This window comes from Xenopus laevis, chromosome 1L (assembly GCF_017654675.1).
Source record: "Xenopus laevis strain J_2021 chromosome 1L, Xenopus_laevis_v10.1, whole genome shotgun sequence".
Classification (NCBI taxonomy): domain Eukaryota; kingdom Metazoa; phylum Chordata; class Amphibia; order Anura; family Pipidae; genus Xenopus; species Xenopus laevis.
Genome location: NC_054371.1, coordinates 38,529,124 through 38,548,956, shown reverse-complemented (window position 1 = coordinate 38,548,956; position 19,833 = coordinate 38,529,124). Strand labels below are relative to the sequence as shown.

The following is a 19,833-nucleotide window of genomic DNA, read 5'->3' as shown; positions in this document are numbered from 1 at the left end:
CTTGGTGTCACGGACAAATCATTGCTCCAAGTGGTGTTTTTGTGCGTTATACAAATTCACGTAATTAGTCCCAGTACATCTAGTTAACTCTGAGGTTATAGCGCTCAAATAAATTAAGAGCGTCGAGAAGTGAGAAAAATTTCAAGTTAACATGGTGACATTTTGTTTAGCGCCGGGGAACCTGAATTAATCCGCTCTGCATTTCTATTAATGAGCATTTTAATGTTTTTTTTTTTTATACATCTGTTATATTTATTTTATGGGTTCTTTCTCTTCTGCGATAAAATGAACACCACAGTTTACACACTTTAATGCGACGCCGTAATGGCAAACTGAGAGTAGAGATGATAGAACTTCATTTGCATTGTTCACTTGTCACCTGCCATAAAGACAACTCTTTTCATCACTCCCTTGCTAGACCCCTGACATGTTAATGGAGAAAAGAAAAGGTTATGGGTTATATTTAAATGATGTTCTCAGTCACTGGATCATTGACACGTTGCCTTCTACCTGTTAAAGTGCAAATTATAAATAACTGCTTTTTCTAAGGTGTTCATTATACCTCATTGGATCTTGTTATGGAGAATGCAAATGTAATTTAAAAGTGTCAGCCCTTAGAATGAGCAATTACTTGCTCATTTAGGTGCAGATTTCATTGTTGGTGGAATATCTTCCTTTGTTTTGTGGGATATTATTAAATACATTTCTTGCCTTATTGTTCCACTCAGTAGCGGAACTACCAGGGGAGCAGGGGGTGCAATTGGGCCAGGGCCCGCACCCCCTCAGGGGCCCTTGGGAAGATAATTGCGTACGGAGGGGGGCGGGGGCCCGGCTGCACGTTTCGCACCAGGGTCCGGCCCCCTCTAGTTACCTTACTGGTTCCACTTTAAACTACTGGAAAGGATGTGGCACATGACGGAATGTGTTTTCAGCAAACACCATTTTGAAACAGTCAAAGTCTTATATTAAAGTAATTCTAATTTTGGGGTGTCGAAAACAGCCAATCACAAGGTGGTAATATTGACAGAGGCAGGGCAAAGGTTACACAATGTCCTTTGGTCAGAGCAAGACTAATGCTTGAAGCAGTTTTTAGGCAGGAGATTATGTCAACAATCCAATATATTGACCAGTTATTGGTTTCTTTCTTTCTAGCTCCTTCTACTTTCTTACCCTTAATTAGATGCTATCTTATACAATGACTGTCTAATTTATTTTCCTGTTATAGGAAGGCTACATGTACTGTATTTTGTACTGTGGAGCATGATGGAGACAAGTGCAGACTGGACATCTATTTACTGTATATAAGGTCCAAGTGTCCCACAGAGAATGCCAGGGATGTAACTGTCCAATACCACAGGAGCAGTGCTCACTGATTGGTCACATATTTCCTGGTACTTTCTGAATATAAATGTTAATTAATGAAGGGAAAGGTCGTTTGAGGAACATGTGTGAAATACAGATGCTTAAGTTCTCTGTTGGCCATCTGCATTCGGAAGGGCACTTAAAATTTAGAATTGCAGAAAATAAACACTGGCTTACACTATCTGTATCATTTTACTAAACAAAATGGCTACCACTAAATAGTAAACAATACAACAGGGAATTACTCCTAATTGTTTTATTTTGTTTGGTTAAGATTAACACTGTTTTTTTTAAAGCTGCAAGCTATAGGGGATCATTTAAAACTGGAAGGGAAATTACAGTATGGTCCACCCTTTTTTTGCAGTTATCACCTTGTCTTCCAACTCAAGTTTTTGCAGTGGCATAACTGTAAAGGAAGCAGACCCCACGGTGGACTGGGGAACAGGGGGGCCTGGACCGCAAGTTGGATTCCTCTAAAGCATTAAAATCCCCAAATATTTCCAAGTTCGCCCGGTACAAGCATGGGGAGGGGGTATTGGTGAGGGTGGTGATTGCAGACTGAAGCAGCTATTTGGACCAGGCCCTTTGAAGATTTTTGGCAGGGGATGGGGCCAGTTGTGCTGTTGTTACATCACTGGTTTTTGTATGACATGTGGGGGGGTTATTTACTAAAACTAAAACTATTATTATTTTATTATACGCCAATGCTTCAAAAAGCCCGAATAAAAAAATCTGCTATTCCAAAACTGTCAAGGTCAGACATAGGTCAATGAGAGCTGTCCCTATTGCAATTTGAAGATATAGTGGTTGGCGCTGGGTTTCGGCCAAAAAATCAAGGGGTTGGGTTTCGGCCAAAAAATCAAGGGGTTTTTGGGCAAAAACTGAAAAAAACATACGATTCGGGTTTTTGCTTAATTTTCTTAAGTTTTTCCCGATCCGATTAATTGGGGGCACATTTACTAAGGGTCTAATATTGAGGGTTAATTAACCCTCGATATTCGACCATCGAAGTAAAATCCTTTGACTTCGTATATCGAAGTCGAAGGATTTACCGCAAATACTTTGATCGATCGCTCGAAGGAAAAATCCTTAGATCGAACGATTAAATCCTTCGAATCGAACGATTCAAGGATTTTAATCCATTGATCGAACGATTTTCCTTCGATCAGAAATAGCTTGCAAAACTTATGGGGAAGGTCCCCATAGGCTAACATTGGTGCTCGGTAGGTTTAAAGTGGCGAAGTATGTAGTCAAAGTTTTTTTTAAAGAGACAGAACTATCGAATGGTTGAATTTTTAGTTCGAATCAAAGTCTTAGTCGAAGGTCGAAGTAGCCTATTCAATGGTCGAAGTACCCAAAAAAATACTTCGAAATTCGAAGTTTTTTATATTCGAATCCTTCACTTGAGCTTAGTAAATGTGCCCCTCAGAGCTATTTTAATGATAAATAAGGCAAAATTGTGGAAGAGAGTTTGATCCAGCTTTTTTTATTTAAAATATGAGAAAAAAATTAGATTTTAGTAAATAACTCCCTTGGTCTAGAGGGCAGCCAGACTTAGTCAGAAGGGCTCTCTGCATGAGCGCTAAGGGGGGAAATTTTGCATTTATGAACTGTCTTAGGAAATGTTTCTTTATTTTATGGTTCAATGGCCACCTTCAAAGTAAAAAACTTACTTGTTCCAGGTGATGGCACAGTCTAATGAAGCAATTTGCTTACAAAAAGTATTGGATTATGACTAATATAGAGCTGTAGACAACCCTATGTGTATGTAACAAAGCATCACTATTCTATTTATTTATTAAGATTTCAAAACATTTGCATGTAAATATTTGCATTTCATAACATTAATTAACACAGTCTAGTATTAGAAATATGTATCATTGTACTATAATTATTAAAGGGTTTTAATGATATCATTCAATCTTTTGGTTTCTGAGATAGCCATATTGTTTTGGGTTTTTTTTTTTTTGTCTTTTGGGAATTTGCATTTTTTACTGTCTTCCCTTGATTTAATGTGTTGTTTGAAAATGTCATTCCCCAGATGAGCTATCCCTGCTCCATGCCTCTTTCTTAATATTTAAATTTGTCAGCACTGCGACATGGCGTTCACACATGCACAGGAAAATGACTACACGGATGGCATTAGCAAGGAGCATTTGCAGCACTTTCTGCTGTAATTGATTGATAGTTGGTGTCTCTTTCTTCCTCTATTCTGATAAACAGCCAGCAGAACTGCATTTATTGAGTATGAATTGTTAACTGAACACTCTGTATGATGCAAGGAAATTGGTTTTACAGAGCAAGAGAATTGTAATAGCTGATATTCTTGCCTATTTACACTTCTAGACTTTATTTTATATGACACAGTCTTCAGATTTTGCTCTATGCTTCTAAGACTTACCTTGGGTAGAAAAAATCCCAGTAACAGTTCTTGCTGACAGGTAAAACAATGTAAAAATATTTTAATGCCTTTTGGACAATATAGAAGAAAAATAAAATGAAGGTACCGTATATACTCGAGTATAAGCCGAGTTTTTCAGCCCCAAAATATGCTGAAAAACTCGGCTTTTTACTTGGGTCAAGCGCCAAAACGGTCGCCGGCGTCTAAGAATAGTCGCCAGCGTCTAAGAATAGTCGCCGGCCTCCAAGAATAGTCGCCGGCCTCCAAGAATAGTCTCCAAGAATAGTCGCCGGCATCCAAGAATGGTCGTCGACATCCAAAAACGAGACGCCGGCACCTCCAATGGGAGCAGAAACCCTCAATTTTTTGATTGAAACTTACCAGAAGCTGCTGCATTTCTCACCCTAGGCTTAAACTCGGCTTATACCCGAGTCAATAAGCTTTCCCAGTTTTTGGAGGTAAAATTAGGTACCTCGGCTTATACTCGGGACGGTTTATACTCGAGTATATACGGTATCCTATATATTAATACATATGGACACATTAGTCTCTAACTGTTTCTCCACAATTTGCTCATTTACTCCTTGGGCCTTGTTTCAGTGTTCAGTGCCTATTATTACAACAGAACAGCTAGTAAATCTCGAACTTTATAGCTGCCATGAATCTAGTACTATAATCTAGTATAAATACAAGGACCCACCACCCAGCCACTTCCACCCCCACCCTCCACTACTGATTTACTTCCACATCTCCAGGGGAAAAAATGAAATATGGCCGTGTGTTCCACAGTGGAATGCACAGGCATCATTGAGTGCTGATGGCTACGTTGTGGGAGGGCCCAACAGGATCTGTGTCCATTGGGAGTTTATCCGATATCCCGGGGACCAGTCCGACCCTGTGCCTATTGCCCATATATTATAACAAACTATGACAAGTCACAGAGATACAAATAAATGAAAATGTGTCAGGTGGTGATTGCAGACCAATAAAAAATAGTAGGGGAAAACAAAAAACAAAAAATAAATAAACGGATGGAGTTAAGGTGGCCAAAAATGTACACATGTGGCCATATAGATTGGTAATTTCTGATGTAACATAAACCCAGATGTGTATACATGTATGGAATCGGTTATCCAGAAACCCATTATCCAGAAATCACAGGAAGGTCATCTTCCATAGATTTTAAGCAAATAAAAAAATTTTAAAGTGACTTTATTTATCTCTGTAAAATAAAATGGTACCTTACCCTTGATCCAAACGAAGCTGCATGAATCTGTACTGGTAGTAAAAAAATGCTTTTGGGTTTATTTAATGTTTAAATTATTTTTGCAGACAAAGTATGGAGACCCAAATTAACGGAAACATCCTTATCCAGAATACCCCAGGTCCTAAACATTCTGGATAACATATATACAGTAGCTATTAGTGATCCAGTGTTTAATGTATATGGAGAATATAGCAATGTGGATGTACTGGTATTTTGATGCAATTTCCATTGTCAGAAATGTTGGGTTTTGGTGTATTAATGTTTTTTTTATGTAATCTAAAGGCACTCCACAAAAAGACTATTTTTTTAAATTTATTGCTACTAGGGTAAAGAAAAAAAACTTGGGACAAGTTTCTTGGGCAAAAGAGGGATTAGTGAAACAAATGAAAGGGGAATATCTATTGTGTGTAGAATGTGTTTATTTCACAAGAAACTAGAGAATCATCTTTGAATCAAGAAACAAGAGAATCAGCATTAAATCACAGGAACAAAAAGAAAGAATAAAAAATGTAAACGTGTAAATGAAGCAGTATTCATAAGAATCACACCAGCACGTGTAACAACACTGAAATTCAATATATAGATATGAAATAAAATCTGTCACTAAAGGGTGTTTATACTCACGGGACTCACTGCTTATTGTGTTATTGCCTTCTTATTAAAATGGTCCAACATAATTCTTTATTCATTGTTTCTCAGTAGGTTTTTAGATGCAAAAATACTAGGGATGCACCGAATCCACTATTTTGGATTCGGTCGATTCCCCGGATCCTTCGTAAAAGATTCAGCCAAATACTAAACCAAATCCAAATTTGCATATGCAAATTAGGGTCAGGAAAGGAAATGGTGGGGAAAAAAATGTTTCTTCCTTGTTTTGTGACGAAAAGTCACCTGATTTCCCTTCCCATCCCTAATTTGCATGTGCAAATGAGGATTCGTTTCAGCCAGGCACCTTTTTCAGCAGGATTTGGCCGAAAACTGGAATTGGTGCATCCCTAAAAAATACTACCAATTTATTTTTCCATCTGCTTATATTGATGGTACTGCACACAAAGAAAGTCTTAGCAGGATCCAAGATATGGTTAAAATGTAGGCAATTAAGCACCTTAAGAAATATGGAATTTGTAAAATACGCACCTGTTGCAGCCTCATTGATGTTATGATAATGTGAGTCACATGAATAAACACAGTTTAAATACAATTAAACTGGCACAATAGCTTTAGGCACAACCTGGAGCTGGCAGCAAGCTCAACTTGCATCAAACCTTACAGGGCTATCAAAGGGGTTGTTCACCTTTAAATTAACTTTTAGCATGACGTAAAGAATGATATTCTGAGCCAATATGCATTTGTTTTCCATTTTTTATTATATGTGGTTATTAAGTTATTTAACTTTTAATTCAGCAGCTCTCCAGTTTGCAGTTTCAGCAATCTGGTTGCTAGAATTTAAATAACCCTAGCAACAATGATTTGAAAGAGAGACTGGACTATGAATAGGAGAGGGCCCGGAACCAGGGGTAGACAGAGTAGGCAAGTGCCTAGGGCGCAAAGCTGGAGGGGGTGTCAGGCCTACCCCAAGACCGGTCCTCTCTCACAGGCGCTCGCGTCCTTTTCGCACATGCGCATCCTTTTCGCTCATGCGCAGATGTCTTACATCCACGTTGACGCGCATGTGCGTCTTTTTTTTTCCCCCCGCACGTTCCTATTGCCCGCTGCGCCTGGCCTGGTGCTGCCCTCAATAGAAAGATAAGTAATATAAAGTAGCAATAACAATAAATGTGTAGCCTTGCAGAGCATTTGTTTTTTTAGATGGGGTCAGTGACCCCCGTTGGAAAGCTGGAAAGAGTCAGAAGAAGAAGGCAAATAATTCAAAAAACTATAAAAAACAAAGCATGATGGCTAAATGAAAAGTTTCTTAGAATCAGCCATTCTATAACATACTTAAAGGTAAAGGTTAACCACCCCCTTGAAGAGGAAGAATAGATGTTTTCAGGTTATTTTCCTGTACAGGTATAGGATCCCTTATCCGGAAACCCGATATCCAGAAAGCTCCGAATTACGGACTCCCATAGACTCCATTTTATCCAAATAATCCAAATTTTTAAAAATGATTTCCTTTTTCTCTGTAATAATAAAACATTACCTTGTACTTGATACCAACTAAGATATAATTAATCCTTATTGGAAGCAAAACCAGCCTATTGGATTTATTTAATGTTTAAATGAATTTCTAGTAGAGTTAAGGCATGGAGACCCAAATTACGGAAAGATCCTTTATCCGGAAAACCCCAGGTCCCGAGCATTCTGGATAACAGGTCCCATACCTGTACTATAATGTTTATAATATTTGTGCATTGATCCCTATTTCCAGTAAATTTGTCTTCTGCGAAATAATATGCTTATCTGGGATTTCGTGAGCTTCTATTGAACTCCCTACTTGCCTGTGCCTAAATATGGTAGTGTTGAATGTGACACACATGGTGTGACTTTTAATGGGTATGTGTAAAAGCTGTGCTGTTGAGACGTATATTGTGCTAGTCTCATTCCAGTGTTGTCTGTGTTCCCCTTTGCAGGGCAGTAAACAGCTGCTGAACAACTACCCCGTCTACATCTCTAGCAAACAGTGGGACGAGGCAGTCAACTCTTCGAAGAAAGACGGGCGCCGGCTTCTTCGATACCTCATTAGATTTGTTTTCACAACAGATGAGCTTAAATACTCCTGTGGCCTTGGGAAAAGGAAAAGGTCAGTGCAGTCAGGAGACACTGGTCCTGAAAGACGTCCCCTGGATCCTGTTAAAGTTACATGTCTCAGAGGTACTGCACCTTTTCCCTCAGCGTAATCCTTGTGTGATTTCATTCCATTTTTTCTTCTTTGTCCCCAAGAATGGCAGATCACAGTCCGTGTTAGCAAATCTCCTCTCTCGCTGTAATCACAGAGTTTCTTAGACGTTTTCTTTCCAGCTGAGTCCTTTAGATGTGCAACATTTTGTCCTAGAATAAATCACTAGAATGGTGCAAGGGCTGATGGGAAACATTTGAGAAAGCTCAAGGGACAATACAGGAGGACGTTATGTGAAACACAATTTTTTAAATATCAATTTATCAAACCAGCTTGGAGCATAAAGTACAAGAAATTGCCTGCCTTGTAGAAGGACAAGGACAACCCTGTGTCTGCTGACATGTCCAGATAAAACCCTCTTATATGTCCAAATACTTCTGCACCATCTATATTAACATGTATATGGAACGTGACAAGTATAGCCCACCAAACTGGCTAAATATCACTTTTCTAGACAAAAGTTCCCAGTGCTAAAATCGATGTAGTTGCTCCAACCCATGCCAAGGGGAACGTTCAGCATGATTGGTTCCTGAAGACTTACCAAGCCATGTTGACCTGTGATTGGTATAAACATTCAGCTTTCTTTTATACAGACATCTCATAACCTGTAAGGCATGCATAGCATAGTGTATTACATTATTTATCCACAGGATGCTGGAGAAGCATCAGGTAAGTGCCAGCCAGGGACCACAGTGGTCCAAATTCCTGCCTAAAACCAATTTCTGATATCACTGCAGCCTTTAGGAGATACATCAATCAATCAAAACATCTCCATACCAACTGTTTATGTATACATTATAAACATGTATGGGATACTTTATCCGGAAAACTGGTACAGGTATGGGATCTGTTATCCAGAATGCTCAGGACCTTGGGGTTTTCCAGATAATGGATCTTTCCGTAATTTAGATCTTCATACCTTGTCTGATAGAAAATCAAGTAAACATTAAATTAACCCAATACGATTGTTTTGCTTCCAGTAAGGATTAATTATATCTTAGTTTGGATCAAGCACAATGTACTGTTTTATTATTACAGTGACAAATGGAATCATTTTTAAAAATTTGGATTATTTGGATAAAATTGAGTCTATGAGAGACGGCCTTTCCCTAATTTGGACAACAGATCCCATACCTGTATATAGAAACTCCCAAATTATGGGAAGACCAATTCACCTAGGCCCCATTTAGTGAATGGGACCTGTTATCCAGAAACCCGTTATCCAGAAAGCTCTGAATTATGGGAAGGCCGTCTCCCATAGACTCCATTTTAATCAAATAATTTTTAAAATGATTCCCTTTTTCTCTGGAATAAGAAAACGGTACCTTGTACTTGATCCCAACTAAGATATAATTAATCCTTATTGGAAACAAAGCAATCCTAATGGGTGTAATTAATATTAATTAATTTGGTAAAGAGATCCAAATTACAGAAAGATTCCTTATCTGGAAAACCCCAGGTCCAAAGCATTCTGGATAACAGGTCCCATATCACACAAAGATATCTGGTTTATAATATGTTCCATACCCTAAAGTGTGATTAAACCACCAGCAGTAACTGAAACCACAGAATGGTCAGTAAAACCTAAACGTCACCTGCAGTGCAATGCTGTTGTTTTAGGCTGGAACTCCATGGCGCGTCTGGAGACAGCACGTCGATATGCGACAAAAGCGCGCTAAAACTGTATAGTGTAGTTCTTACCTGCGATTTCTCCTTCACTTCCGGTTTCTTTAGAACATCCGACAAGTTGCATGCGTTTTGTCGCATAGCTCCAGACGCGTCGGGCTCCAGCTCCAGACGCGTCTGGCTCCAGACTCATTGTTGAGTTCTAGCCTTAAAGTAGGACTACACGGACGTTTTCGCCATGATCCGACGCTCTGCGACAAAACACCGGCGATAAATCGAATGTGACGGAAATAACATAAGTGAATGCATTGTCGGATGAAGTCGCAGCGTTGATCCGACTGTTGGATGCAGACGCGCTGAAAACTTCTGTGTAGTCCTACCCTTACAGATTATGTTCATCTCTGGATAGTGGTTATTAGTATAAGGGTCCTCCTTTTCTTAAAGGGCAAGGAAAACATGATTCACTGCCAATATGTTAATTACCCACTAGCGATCACTAAATTTTTTACATGGGACATTTCTGCTTTTAGGAAAAAAATACACCATCCTGGGTGGAAAAAAACCCAAACATAGCACCACACTGTCGCCTTACCTTTCCCAGGCACCCCATCAGGCCTGGACTGGCAATCTGTGTGTTCTGGCAAATGCCAGATGGGCTGCGATAAGGTGCCATAGAAAGTCAGTATTTAGTGGGCTGGTGGGGGCTGTTTGGGCCTCTGTGTGGGCTGATTGGGCCTCTGTGTACCCGAAATGCCAGGGCCTATTTTAATTCTCAGTCCAGACCTGCACTCCATGGCAGACTTACCCCCATATGTAATAAAACGCATTTAGTTTGCCCATGTGCAGTAACCTATAACAACCTATAAGATGTTTGCTTTTAAACAGGTGACCAGTAAATGCTACCTGCTGATTGGTTACTATGGGTTTCTGCTCCTGGGCAAACGTAGTGCTTTTTATTACATAACCCCTTTATGTATGCAGAGTAGGTTTTTTACATTTTACAATGGGTCCCCTTTGTGAACCTAGATACAACTTGCACAGGCAGAAGTAATGTATCTGTATCATTGTATTATTGCTCCGTGATGCCTGGAATTCTGGAAAACAAACAGCAGCTTGCAACCTTGACAATTCATTGTAAATGAAGGCCAAATTTGATACTGGAGTCTTTGTTTAACCATGGCTGCTTTCTATGCAGAATAATCGAAGTTTACTAAATATTTACTAAAGAAAGGAGCGGAAAATGGAATGCTTGTGCCTTAATAGAGTTTATGTTACCATTAATCTTTACATGTATTAATCTCCATAAATTAATGTAACATCCATTTTGCAGAAAACAATGGGCAGAGACAGGGAAATTCATTATTGTAAGATCAGTGAATGAACATTCAGGCAAATTATATCATTCCATAAGTAGAGGATAACAATGTCCCTTCTGCTTATTATTTAAGCCTCAGCCAGATGTTGCAGCCGTATGAGATTTTAAATGAATAATATAATAGTGTCATTATGAATGGGTATGTTTTATAAGCCTGGGATGGCAAACCCACTGCTTTCCAGAGCTACATGATCAATGTTGGATACTGGGGATCATTTATTAAAGGGGTGGTCCACCTTTAAATTAACTTTTAGTTAGGGATGCACCGTATCCAGGATTCAACCTTTTTCAGCAGGATTTGGATTCTGCCCGGCCAAACCGAATCCTAATTTGCGTGACTTTTTGTCACAAAATAAGGAAGTAAAAATGTTTTCCCTTCCCACCCCTAATTTGCATATGCAAATTAGGATTGGTATTCGGCCGAATCTTTCGTGAAGGATTCAGGGGTTTGGCCAAATCCAAAATAGTGGATTTGGTGCAGTTGATTCTCATTTTTTATTATTTGTAGTTTTTTTAGTTATTTAGTCTTTTATTCAGAAGCTTTCCAGTTTGCAATTTCAGCAATCTGGTCACTAGGGTCCAACTTACCCTAGCAACCATATATAACTGCTCTATCTGACTCTCTCAGTTCTAGCTTCTCCTCCATCACTACTTCCTCTGATCCTGATTCACTGGTAAATACCTACAACTCGGTTCTGTCTGCTGCTATCAATACTCATGCCCCACTGCAGCCACAACGCAGTCGAGCCCGCAATCCCCGCCCCTGGATTAACGACCAGACGCAATTTCTGCGGTCCTGTACGCGAGTGGCAGAGCACATGTGGAAGAAATCCCATACAAAACTGACTTCCTCCACTATAAATTTTTTATGGCCTGCCTTGGTACTTCCCTATCCCAGGCTAAACAACAGCACTACAATACACTCATAAAGAACAACAAATCCAACCCACGACGTTTGTTTTCAATATTAAACTCGCTACTTCATCCCTCTACAAATGATACACTAACACCTGAACATACCCCCCCATGACTTCTTTGAAAGCAAAGTTGACTCTATCCACAAACAATTTTCCCATCCCTCAGATACCAATATCCTCATTCCCCCTAAAGATTGGAGGTCTCTAAACTTCTCCCATCCTCTCCATCAACAACTTGCTCACTTGATCCTATCTCATCACCTCTATTAAAACAGTGTGCTCCCGTCCTCACTCCAGTACATTTCCTCACTAACTGCTACTTCCCCTCATTACTCAAACAGGCCTGTGTCAAGCCCATTCTGAAAAAGGCTACACTAGACCCATCTTGTTTGTCTAACTACCGTCCTGTCTTTCTCTTACCTCTAGCCTCTAAACTTCTGGAACGTCTCGTCTTCTCCCGTATTTCTAACTTTCTCTGCACCAATAATCTACTTGATCCTATGCAGTCTGGCTTTTGACCTGCACACTCCACTGAGACTGCCTTATGTAGAGTTGCAAATGATCTCCAGTCTGCTAAGGCCAAATGGCATTACTCTATTCTCATTCTCCTGGACTTATCTTCTGCTTTTGATACTGTTAACCATTCTGTTATAATGCAAGTTCTCCATTCAATTGGTATCCGTGATCAAGCTGCATTCTGGTTCTCTTCCTACCTTCTCTGTTACTTTTGCAAACAAATCCTCTCCTCCTGTTCATCTTAATGTGGGGGTGCCTCATGGTTCTGTACTTGGTCCTCTGTTTTTCTCCTTGTACACTCTCTCTTTAGGAGACCTTATATCTTCATTTGGCCTTAAATATCACCTCTATGCCAATGACATTCAGATATAATTAGACACTCCCTCACTAACGTCTGACATTCAAAACCAGATCGCAGACTGCCTAGTAGCTATCTCTTCCTGGATGAACCAACGCCAGCTCAAGCTCAACATGGCCAAGACTGAGCTCATGGTCTTTCCACCCAAACCGAGCCCTTCTCTTCCTTTCACTAGTACTATTGATGGAATGACTATTAACCCGGTTAACTCAGCACGCTGCTTAGAGGTCATCTTTGACCAGTCCCTCTCCTTCTCTAATCATATCAATAATATTGCCAAAACCTGTTGTTTCTTCCTCCGGAATATAGCCAAGATACGCCCATTTCATTCTCAAACAACCAAAATACTAATCCATGCCCTTATATTATCCCGTTTAGACTATTGCAGTCTCCTCCTAACTGGTCTTCCTGACTCCCATCTTTCTCCCCTCCAATCAATCTTAAACTCTGCTACCAGGATCCTTCTGTTCAACCCCAATTAAAATCCTTAGCGTGGCTGCCTGTTAAGCAAAGAATAGAATATAAAACCCTTCTACTAGCATTCAAAGCCCTTCATTCCTCTGCTCCTCACTACATTTATTCTCTTGTCTCACTGTACGTTCCTGGTCATCTTCTCCGCTCTTCTCAGAGCCACCTTCTCTTCACACTGTCCACATCCACTGCCTCCTCTTGTCTCAAACCCTTCTATCTTGCTGCTCCTTATCTCTGGAATTCCATCCCTGAATTCCTCTGTAAGAAATCCTCTCAATCTCTTAAAGAAAAAACGAAGAGTCTACCTTTTGGACCAGTCTTTAGCCTAGTCCTGTCCCTACTGACTATGCCTTACCTTGTGCAATTTTCCTCTCCAATTTGTGCCTGTATGTTAGCCTCCCATCCACTTAGACTGTAAGCGCTGCGGGACAGGGACCTCCTTCCCACTATGTCTCTTAACACATAGCACTTTGTCCTATGATTCTGTATATATTTATTATGTGATTTGTCTCCCCCATGTATACTTTTATATATATATATTGTACTTTTATGCACTGTACACCGCTGCGGCTCCTTAACAGTGCTTTACAAATAAAGTTATACATACATACATACATACATACCATGCACTGATTTGACTGGAATATGAATAGGATAGGACCTGAATAGAAAGATGAGTAATAAAAAGTAACAATGTTAGCCTTACAGAGCTTTTGTTTTTTTAGATGGGGTCATTGACCCTCCACCATTTGAAAGCTGGAAAGACTCAGAAGAAAAAGGCAAATAACTCAAAAACTATAAAATATAAATAATGAAGACCAATTGCAAAGTTGTTAGGAACTTTTAAGTAACTTATTTCAAAAGTGAACCACCCCTTTAACACGGGGACGAGTGCTAATTGCCAAATTGCAAGAATCTGCACAATTAGCAATGCAAATTATTTTCTCATATTTTTTGTATTTTTATTATATTATTATTATCTTTTTTTCAGAGATTATACATCATTCACATCAAAATCAGGGCTTCAAGGCAGAAGTGCTACCCACTGAGCTACCACGTGCCCCTATTTTATTATCCTTAGCTATATATTGATATCACGTTTATACCTTTGTCTGGGGCACAAGTGTTGTATGGCATAACATGCAGGACCTTTCTGCCTATCAGTCTGAGTATTTATTGGGAAACACCATATCATCATGGATTGCTATAAAACACTTAACATAGTATGTCTGCTCCATGTCTTGGTTTATTGCTAACCCAGACTTGGCAATGCTGCACTAATAGCTATGGTTAGCTAGAACAAGTGGCAGTTTACATTTCACTGTACTAGGCTCCATCTGCTGGAAGAAAGAGGAATTGCGGTTGTAAACAACAAAATGTCAGCTTCTCTCCCCACAAATTCAGCAGCTGGATTTAATGTGTCATCAATGAGGACCTTCCCAACAGTCCCCAGCCAAAAGATATGAATAGAATCTCTCTCTACAGGATGCTCAGTTGAGAAAATAAATAACGTTTCTCGTTTTACATGTCTCTTAAAAAATATATTTTTCAAAGAGGGAAGTAGATGTGTTCCCCCCAAAAACATAGAGCTAGTAAGGCTTGCTGTCGTGGTGTTCCAGGGCCTGTTTATGAAATGACTATGTTATAGCTGCAAACCCCTGAGCAGGACTGTAAAGAGATCCAAAGCATGTGCTCTTTTCAGCCCCACGTAGGACACACTGGGGAATAAACGCTGCAAAAGCCCCCGTAATGCATGTCTTAGAGTGTTATGGACTCATACAGTACATTAATGATCATTACCTTCTCATTAAAGTCTGGCTGCATATTCTTTATTACTGCCATAAACTGTACTTACATAGAGCCCTTTCTAATTACAGCTTTACGATGTACATTCTCTGTCATAACGATCCGCTTTAGAGTCAACAATGAATGCTCTCAGGTCTGATAGAACCTAAGAGCAGCCTGTAATAATTCTCATTATTGTATCGATATTTGCTAATCATAGGGATTCATGATGGTATTCTGGAAGTATTTGCCTTGTCGTGACTTCCTCGGCTGCTCAATTCTTCAGTACCGGCAGTATATATATATATATATATATATATATATATATATATATATATATATACATACATATACATATACATACATATAAACACAAGATTCCAGGCACTGTATGTTAAATTAGACTTATTGATATTCTGTATACATACAGGTATGGGATCCGTTATCCTGAAACCTGTTATCCCGAAAGCTCTGAGTTACAGGAAGGACGTCTCCCATAGTCCCCATTTTAATCAAATAATTCTGTTTTTTATTTTTATTTCCTTTCTCATTGTATTAATAAAACAGTCGCTTGTACTTGATCCCAACTAAGAAATAAAGAATCCTTATTAGAGGCAAAACAATCATATTGTGTTCATTAGTAGACTTAGGGGTTTATTTATTAAGGATCAAGTTGTGTTTTCCATGAAACTGTAAGTTTTCGAGTTTATTTTTTTTGTCAAAATTCACACTTTCAGTTAGAAAAAAAACCCTTGAATTTTTCTATTTTTTTTAATACCCCAACCATGGAAATAGTTTAAATCCAAAAATACACCATCTAAAACCTGTCGAGGTTATGTAGGAGTCAATGGCAGAGGTCCCTTGAACCATTGAAGATGTTAATAGCCTGTTTTGCCTGAATACTCGATCGATTAAATTCAAGCAATTCAATTTTATTTCTCGCCGAAAACTCGATTCGTTAACCCTGAACTTGCTGATTCAAGTTTTTTCCGTTTGAGTTTTTTTTTTTTTAATTAGAAACCATTTAAGTCGTGAGTTCATTCGAGGTATATAAAACTCTAGAATTTGGACCAATGATCGAAATTATTATTATTAACTTATATTTTTAGAGTGGCAACATATTGTGCAGCGCTGCAGAATAAATGTTTTTATACAAAGAATTCACACAAATTACATACATAGAACATAGAGAGTTGCATACAGAAAAGACCTCTTATCCGGAAGACCCCAGGTCCCAGGCTTCTCTGGATAACATGTCTCGTACCTATATATATATATATATATATATATATATATATATATATATATATATATATATACACAGGCCCGGACTGGCAATCTGTGAGTTCTGGCAAATGCCAGAGGGGCTGCTGTATGGTTCCATAGAAAGTTACCATATAGTGGGCTGGTGGGGGCTGTTTTGGGCTGGTAGGGGGCTGTTTGGGCCTCTGTGTACTTGGAATGGCAGGGCCTATTTTGAATCCCAGTCCAGGCCTATATATATATATATATATATATATATATATATATATATATATATATATATATATATATATATATATATATATATATACACATATACACACACTGAAGAATCCGCACTCACAGGTCTTACTAATTCAAATTTAAGTTTTATTTTTAAATATCAAAAACCAAAAGAAAGGACAGCACTTTGATCAGATGGAAAGCGGGTTTATTCTCCTGCAAGGATCTTATGCCTTACGTGTTTCGGGATTCAATCCCTTGTTTGAGAGAGAGAGAGATATATATTATTACCCAAGGTCTGTTAAGTTACACTGATGGTTAACTGAGAAGCTGGATTAGAAAGGTTTTGGAAAAGGTTGGCTTGATTGAATATGCTAATAAACATAGACAGACAAGCTCTCTTGGGTTTTACTAAATATTCCGTTCTTACCTTGTGTTCTGTCTTGTTTCTCCAATGTCACCCAGAGTTCATTAGGATGCACTGCATATCAAACCCAGACTGGTGGATGCCTTCAGAAGAGCAGATAAACAAAGTGTTCAGCGATGCTGTAGGACATGCGCGCCAGGGTCGTGCCGTGGGCACTTTCTTCCACCACAATGGAAATTCATATTACGATGCCATTGACCCGCAGGTGTGCCAGGAGGAGGTTTTCAACCGAAGTTTTCATGACGGATCTGGAGATTGACGTCAGAAGAAAGCAAAAGCACTGTGATGTTTGAACGAGATAAAAACATGTTAGCCACAACAAAAAATGGAATCAATTAGTGTAATAGTACAGTCAGTGTGTCTTTAATGTTCTGTCGCAGCAGCGGGTGCCTGGGACGCAGTGCCGGGAGAAGGCCCCGTTGCAGCAGTGAAGCTTCTGAAAGAACCCAGAGTATACTTGGAGCCAGATGTTATTGTCCGTGTGTCACCTCAGTACAGCTTCAGGGACTCGGGCTCTGTTCCGTGACTGTTCCGTTCGAACTACTGAATAATAACGCAGGCGTTCAGGCCCTGAATCAAGCTAAAGAGAAATGTGTTGGTCTGTTCCGTAGAACTTAGCTTTAATAGAATTTGCATTGTACATTATACTATTTAGTTAACTTATGCAAAACCTGAACTTGTTATATATCCCGTGTTCATATAAACTGTCACCACTAGCCACATACTGAGTACAACTTGCCTGGCTGCGTGTGCATTTATTTCCATCCACATGTGCTCCATTTTTAATACAAATCATGGGGATGGGAAGTCACCACTCCAGTCATGTGATTGCAGTCGAGCCAACTAAACTAAACTGCTAAAAATAGCATCACCAACTCATTCTCAACTGCAAAATGGCAACCAGACAATAAATACCAGAAAGTTTCATTTCTTTTTTTAGAATGCCCCATTTCCTACCATTTTTTTTTAAGGTCACAAACAGCCAATTCTACTTTTTCAATATGAATATATGAAAATGTCTGGTCATGCAGTTTTTCAGGTACGCCTGTGTATATAAAGTATCAGACCTGAGATTACTTCCGGTTCAGTATCAGGGGCTTTTCCCCTGTTTGGATGCCAATGGGTGGGCAATTTGATTTACATTTTAGAGTTATCTTGTAGGTCATTCACCAAAAACTTGGGGCCTGCAAAAATCCTCACAAGAGGTTACAAATAAAAACTATATAGTGTCAAAAGGCAAGGATTGTTGGGAATGTATCAGCGCCGATCTGCGCCTTTATGCCACCTAAGGTGGCCTTCCGTTGCCGCCCCAACCCCTCTTCACGGCGCTCACATTTTCTGCGCAGGAGGGGGTCGGGGCGCTGCACGACGCTAGTGCAGAGAGCGGAAATTCAGCTCTTAGTTACCAGGAGCGGCATTTTTGCCACCCCTGGTAACCAGGGGGCGCTGCCGTCTGAGGCGAGTGGATCAATTCGCCTCATTGGTGGAGCACCCCATGAGTGTATAGATTGTTTCCATTAAAAGGAATAACATTGTCATGGTTTATTCCCTGCCATATTGGTCATCGCCAAGTTCAAGTCAAGTCAAGTCAAGTGGATTTTATTGTCATTTCAGCCAAGTTGAGTCCGAGTCTGAGGCTCCCACTAAACAAAAGCAGCAAACCCTTTACATGCCAAAGGGAATAGGTGAGCTGAATGGTAACGTACACTTTTGTTTTGATTTTTGGGGGCTCGAAATCTGACCATTTGATCAAACCTCCCTTTGTTTTTATGACTTGGGTAGACTCAGTTACTAGACCACAGCCCACTAATCCATATGAAAAGGAATGCCACCTTTCTTTTTGCCTAATAAAAGAAAACAGAATTGGAACATTTGTATGGTTGATATCATTTATATTGATGATCCGTAATTTATATGTTATGACATTCATAATTTCACAGATTCTATAAGTCATACCATGAGACTGGTTCCATCTTTAACCATACACTTTAAATAAGACATATTAATAAAAATACTCCCAGTCAGTGCAACCTCTCCAAATACCCATCCTCTAAAATTGGTTTAATTTGTCCCCAATTCATGGCCCCTGACGATCCACCTGTTTCCCCCTGGCTCGCCCTTTAGGAGCTTCTTTACATTGGTCAGTGATGTTGAGTTTGTAGTCCACCCACTACTTCCGTACAGAGAAGCCCTGCTATGTTCTTTATATCAACAACCATGTTTTTAGTATTAGATCAATTTAGATTTGTAAAATGTTATTGTTGCTTCGTACATGCATGGGGGGTAAGCCGTAGTACGAATGTGTCATCTTTTTTTTTTTTTTGGAAATCAAACCCCAAAAAATAATAATAATATGGCAGGGAATAAACAAAGACAACCAGTTTTGGTGGCGTAAGTAAAGAGAAAAGGCCACATTTGCAATTAGCCTCAGTGTGAGTGTTAATTAAATATTTGGTAAAATGGAATTAATATGAATTGGGGTTATTATATCACAACAATATCTATATCAGCCATTCTATCAATTATTCTTGTCACTTTGCTGCTATGTGCCATATTGCTTTCTATTCTGCATTCAGAATTCAGAATCCTTTGTGCCCGTATCCATCAAACACTGAAAAATGTCTTTGATGTAATTAGTGAATGTGCTCCAGACTTTCCATAGAATGGCTCTATATATAACCAGCACAATAACACAGATACATTGAAAAATGGATAGCGTTAAGGTGCCAGCCACAATTATTTGACCCACTAGCAGTTGATAAGACTATGTATGTATTACACTCTCTGTTGTCACAATTGGGACTCACTACAGTAAGAACTGAGACTTTGCAACCTTTTATGTGGCATATCTTCCACCACAAATGGCAAATGGGAAGCCCATCAGGTGCATGGAGACACTACAAGGTGCCGTATTGCTACAAGGAACAGAGGTGCAGTAAACTCAAATCCATTATAAATAACCTGTTAGCAGATAATGTGTTTGTTAGCAAATATTTCATCATGA

The 19,833-nt window shown here is 39.3% G+C and overlaps 1 protein-coding gene across 2 annotated transcripts in view; it reads left to right on the top strand.

Annotated features, from left to right (window-relative positions):
• bend4.L (BEN domain containing 4 L homeolog) overlaps nucleotides 1-18,048 on the top strand; it is a 62,161-nt gene extending 44,113 nt beyond the window's left edge. The window contains exons 4-5 of one of the 2 annotated variants that reach the window (XM_018229447.2): nucleotides 7,604-7,844; nucleotides 16,868-18,048. In XM_018229447.2, coding sequence (XP_018084936.1) covers nucleotides 7,604-7,844; nucleotides 16,868-17,088 — 462 coding nt within the window. In that variant the 3' untranslated portion in view covers nucleotides 17,089-18,048. The remainder of the gene's footprint in view (nucleotides 1-7,603; nucleotides 7,845-16,867) is intronic. The other variant, XM_041588633.1, reaches the window with a different exon arrangement.
• The last annotated feature ends 1,785 nt before the right edge of the window (nucleotides 18,049-19,833 follow it).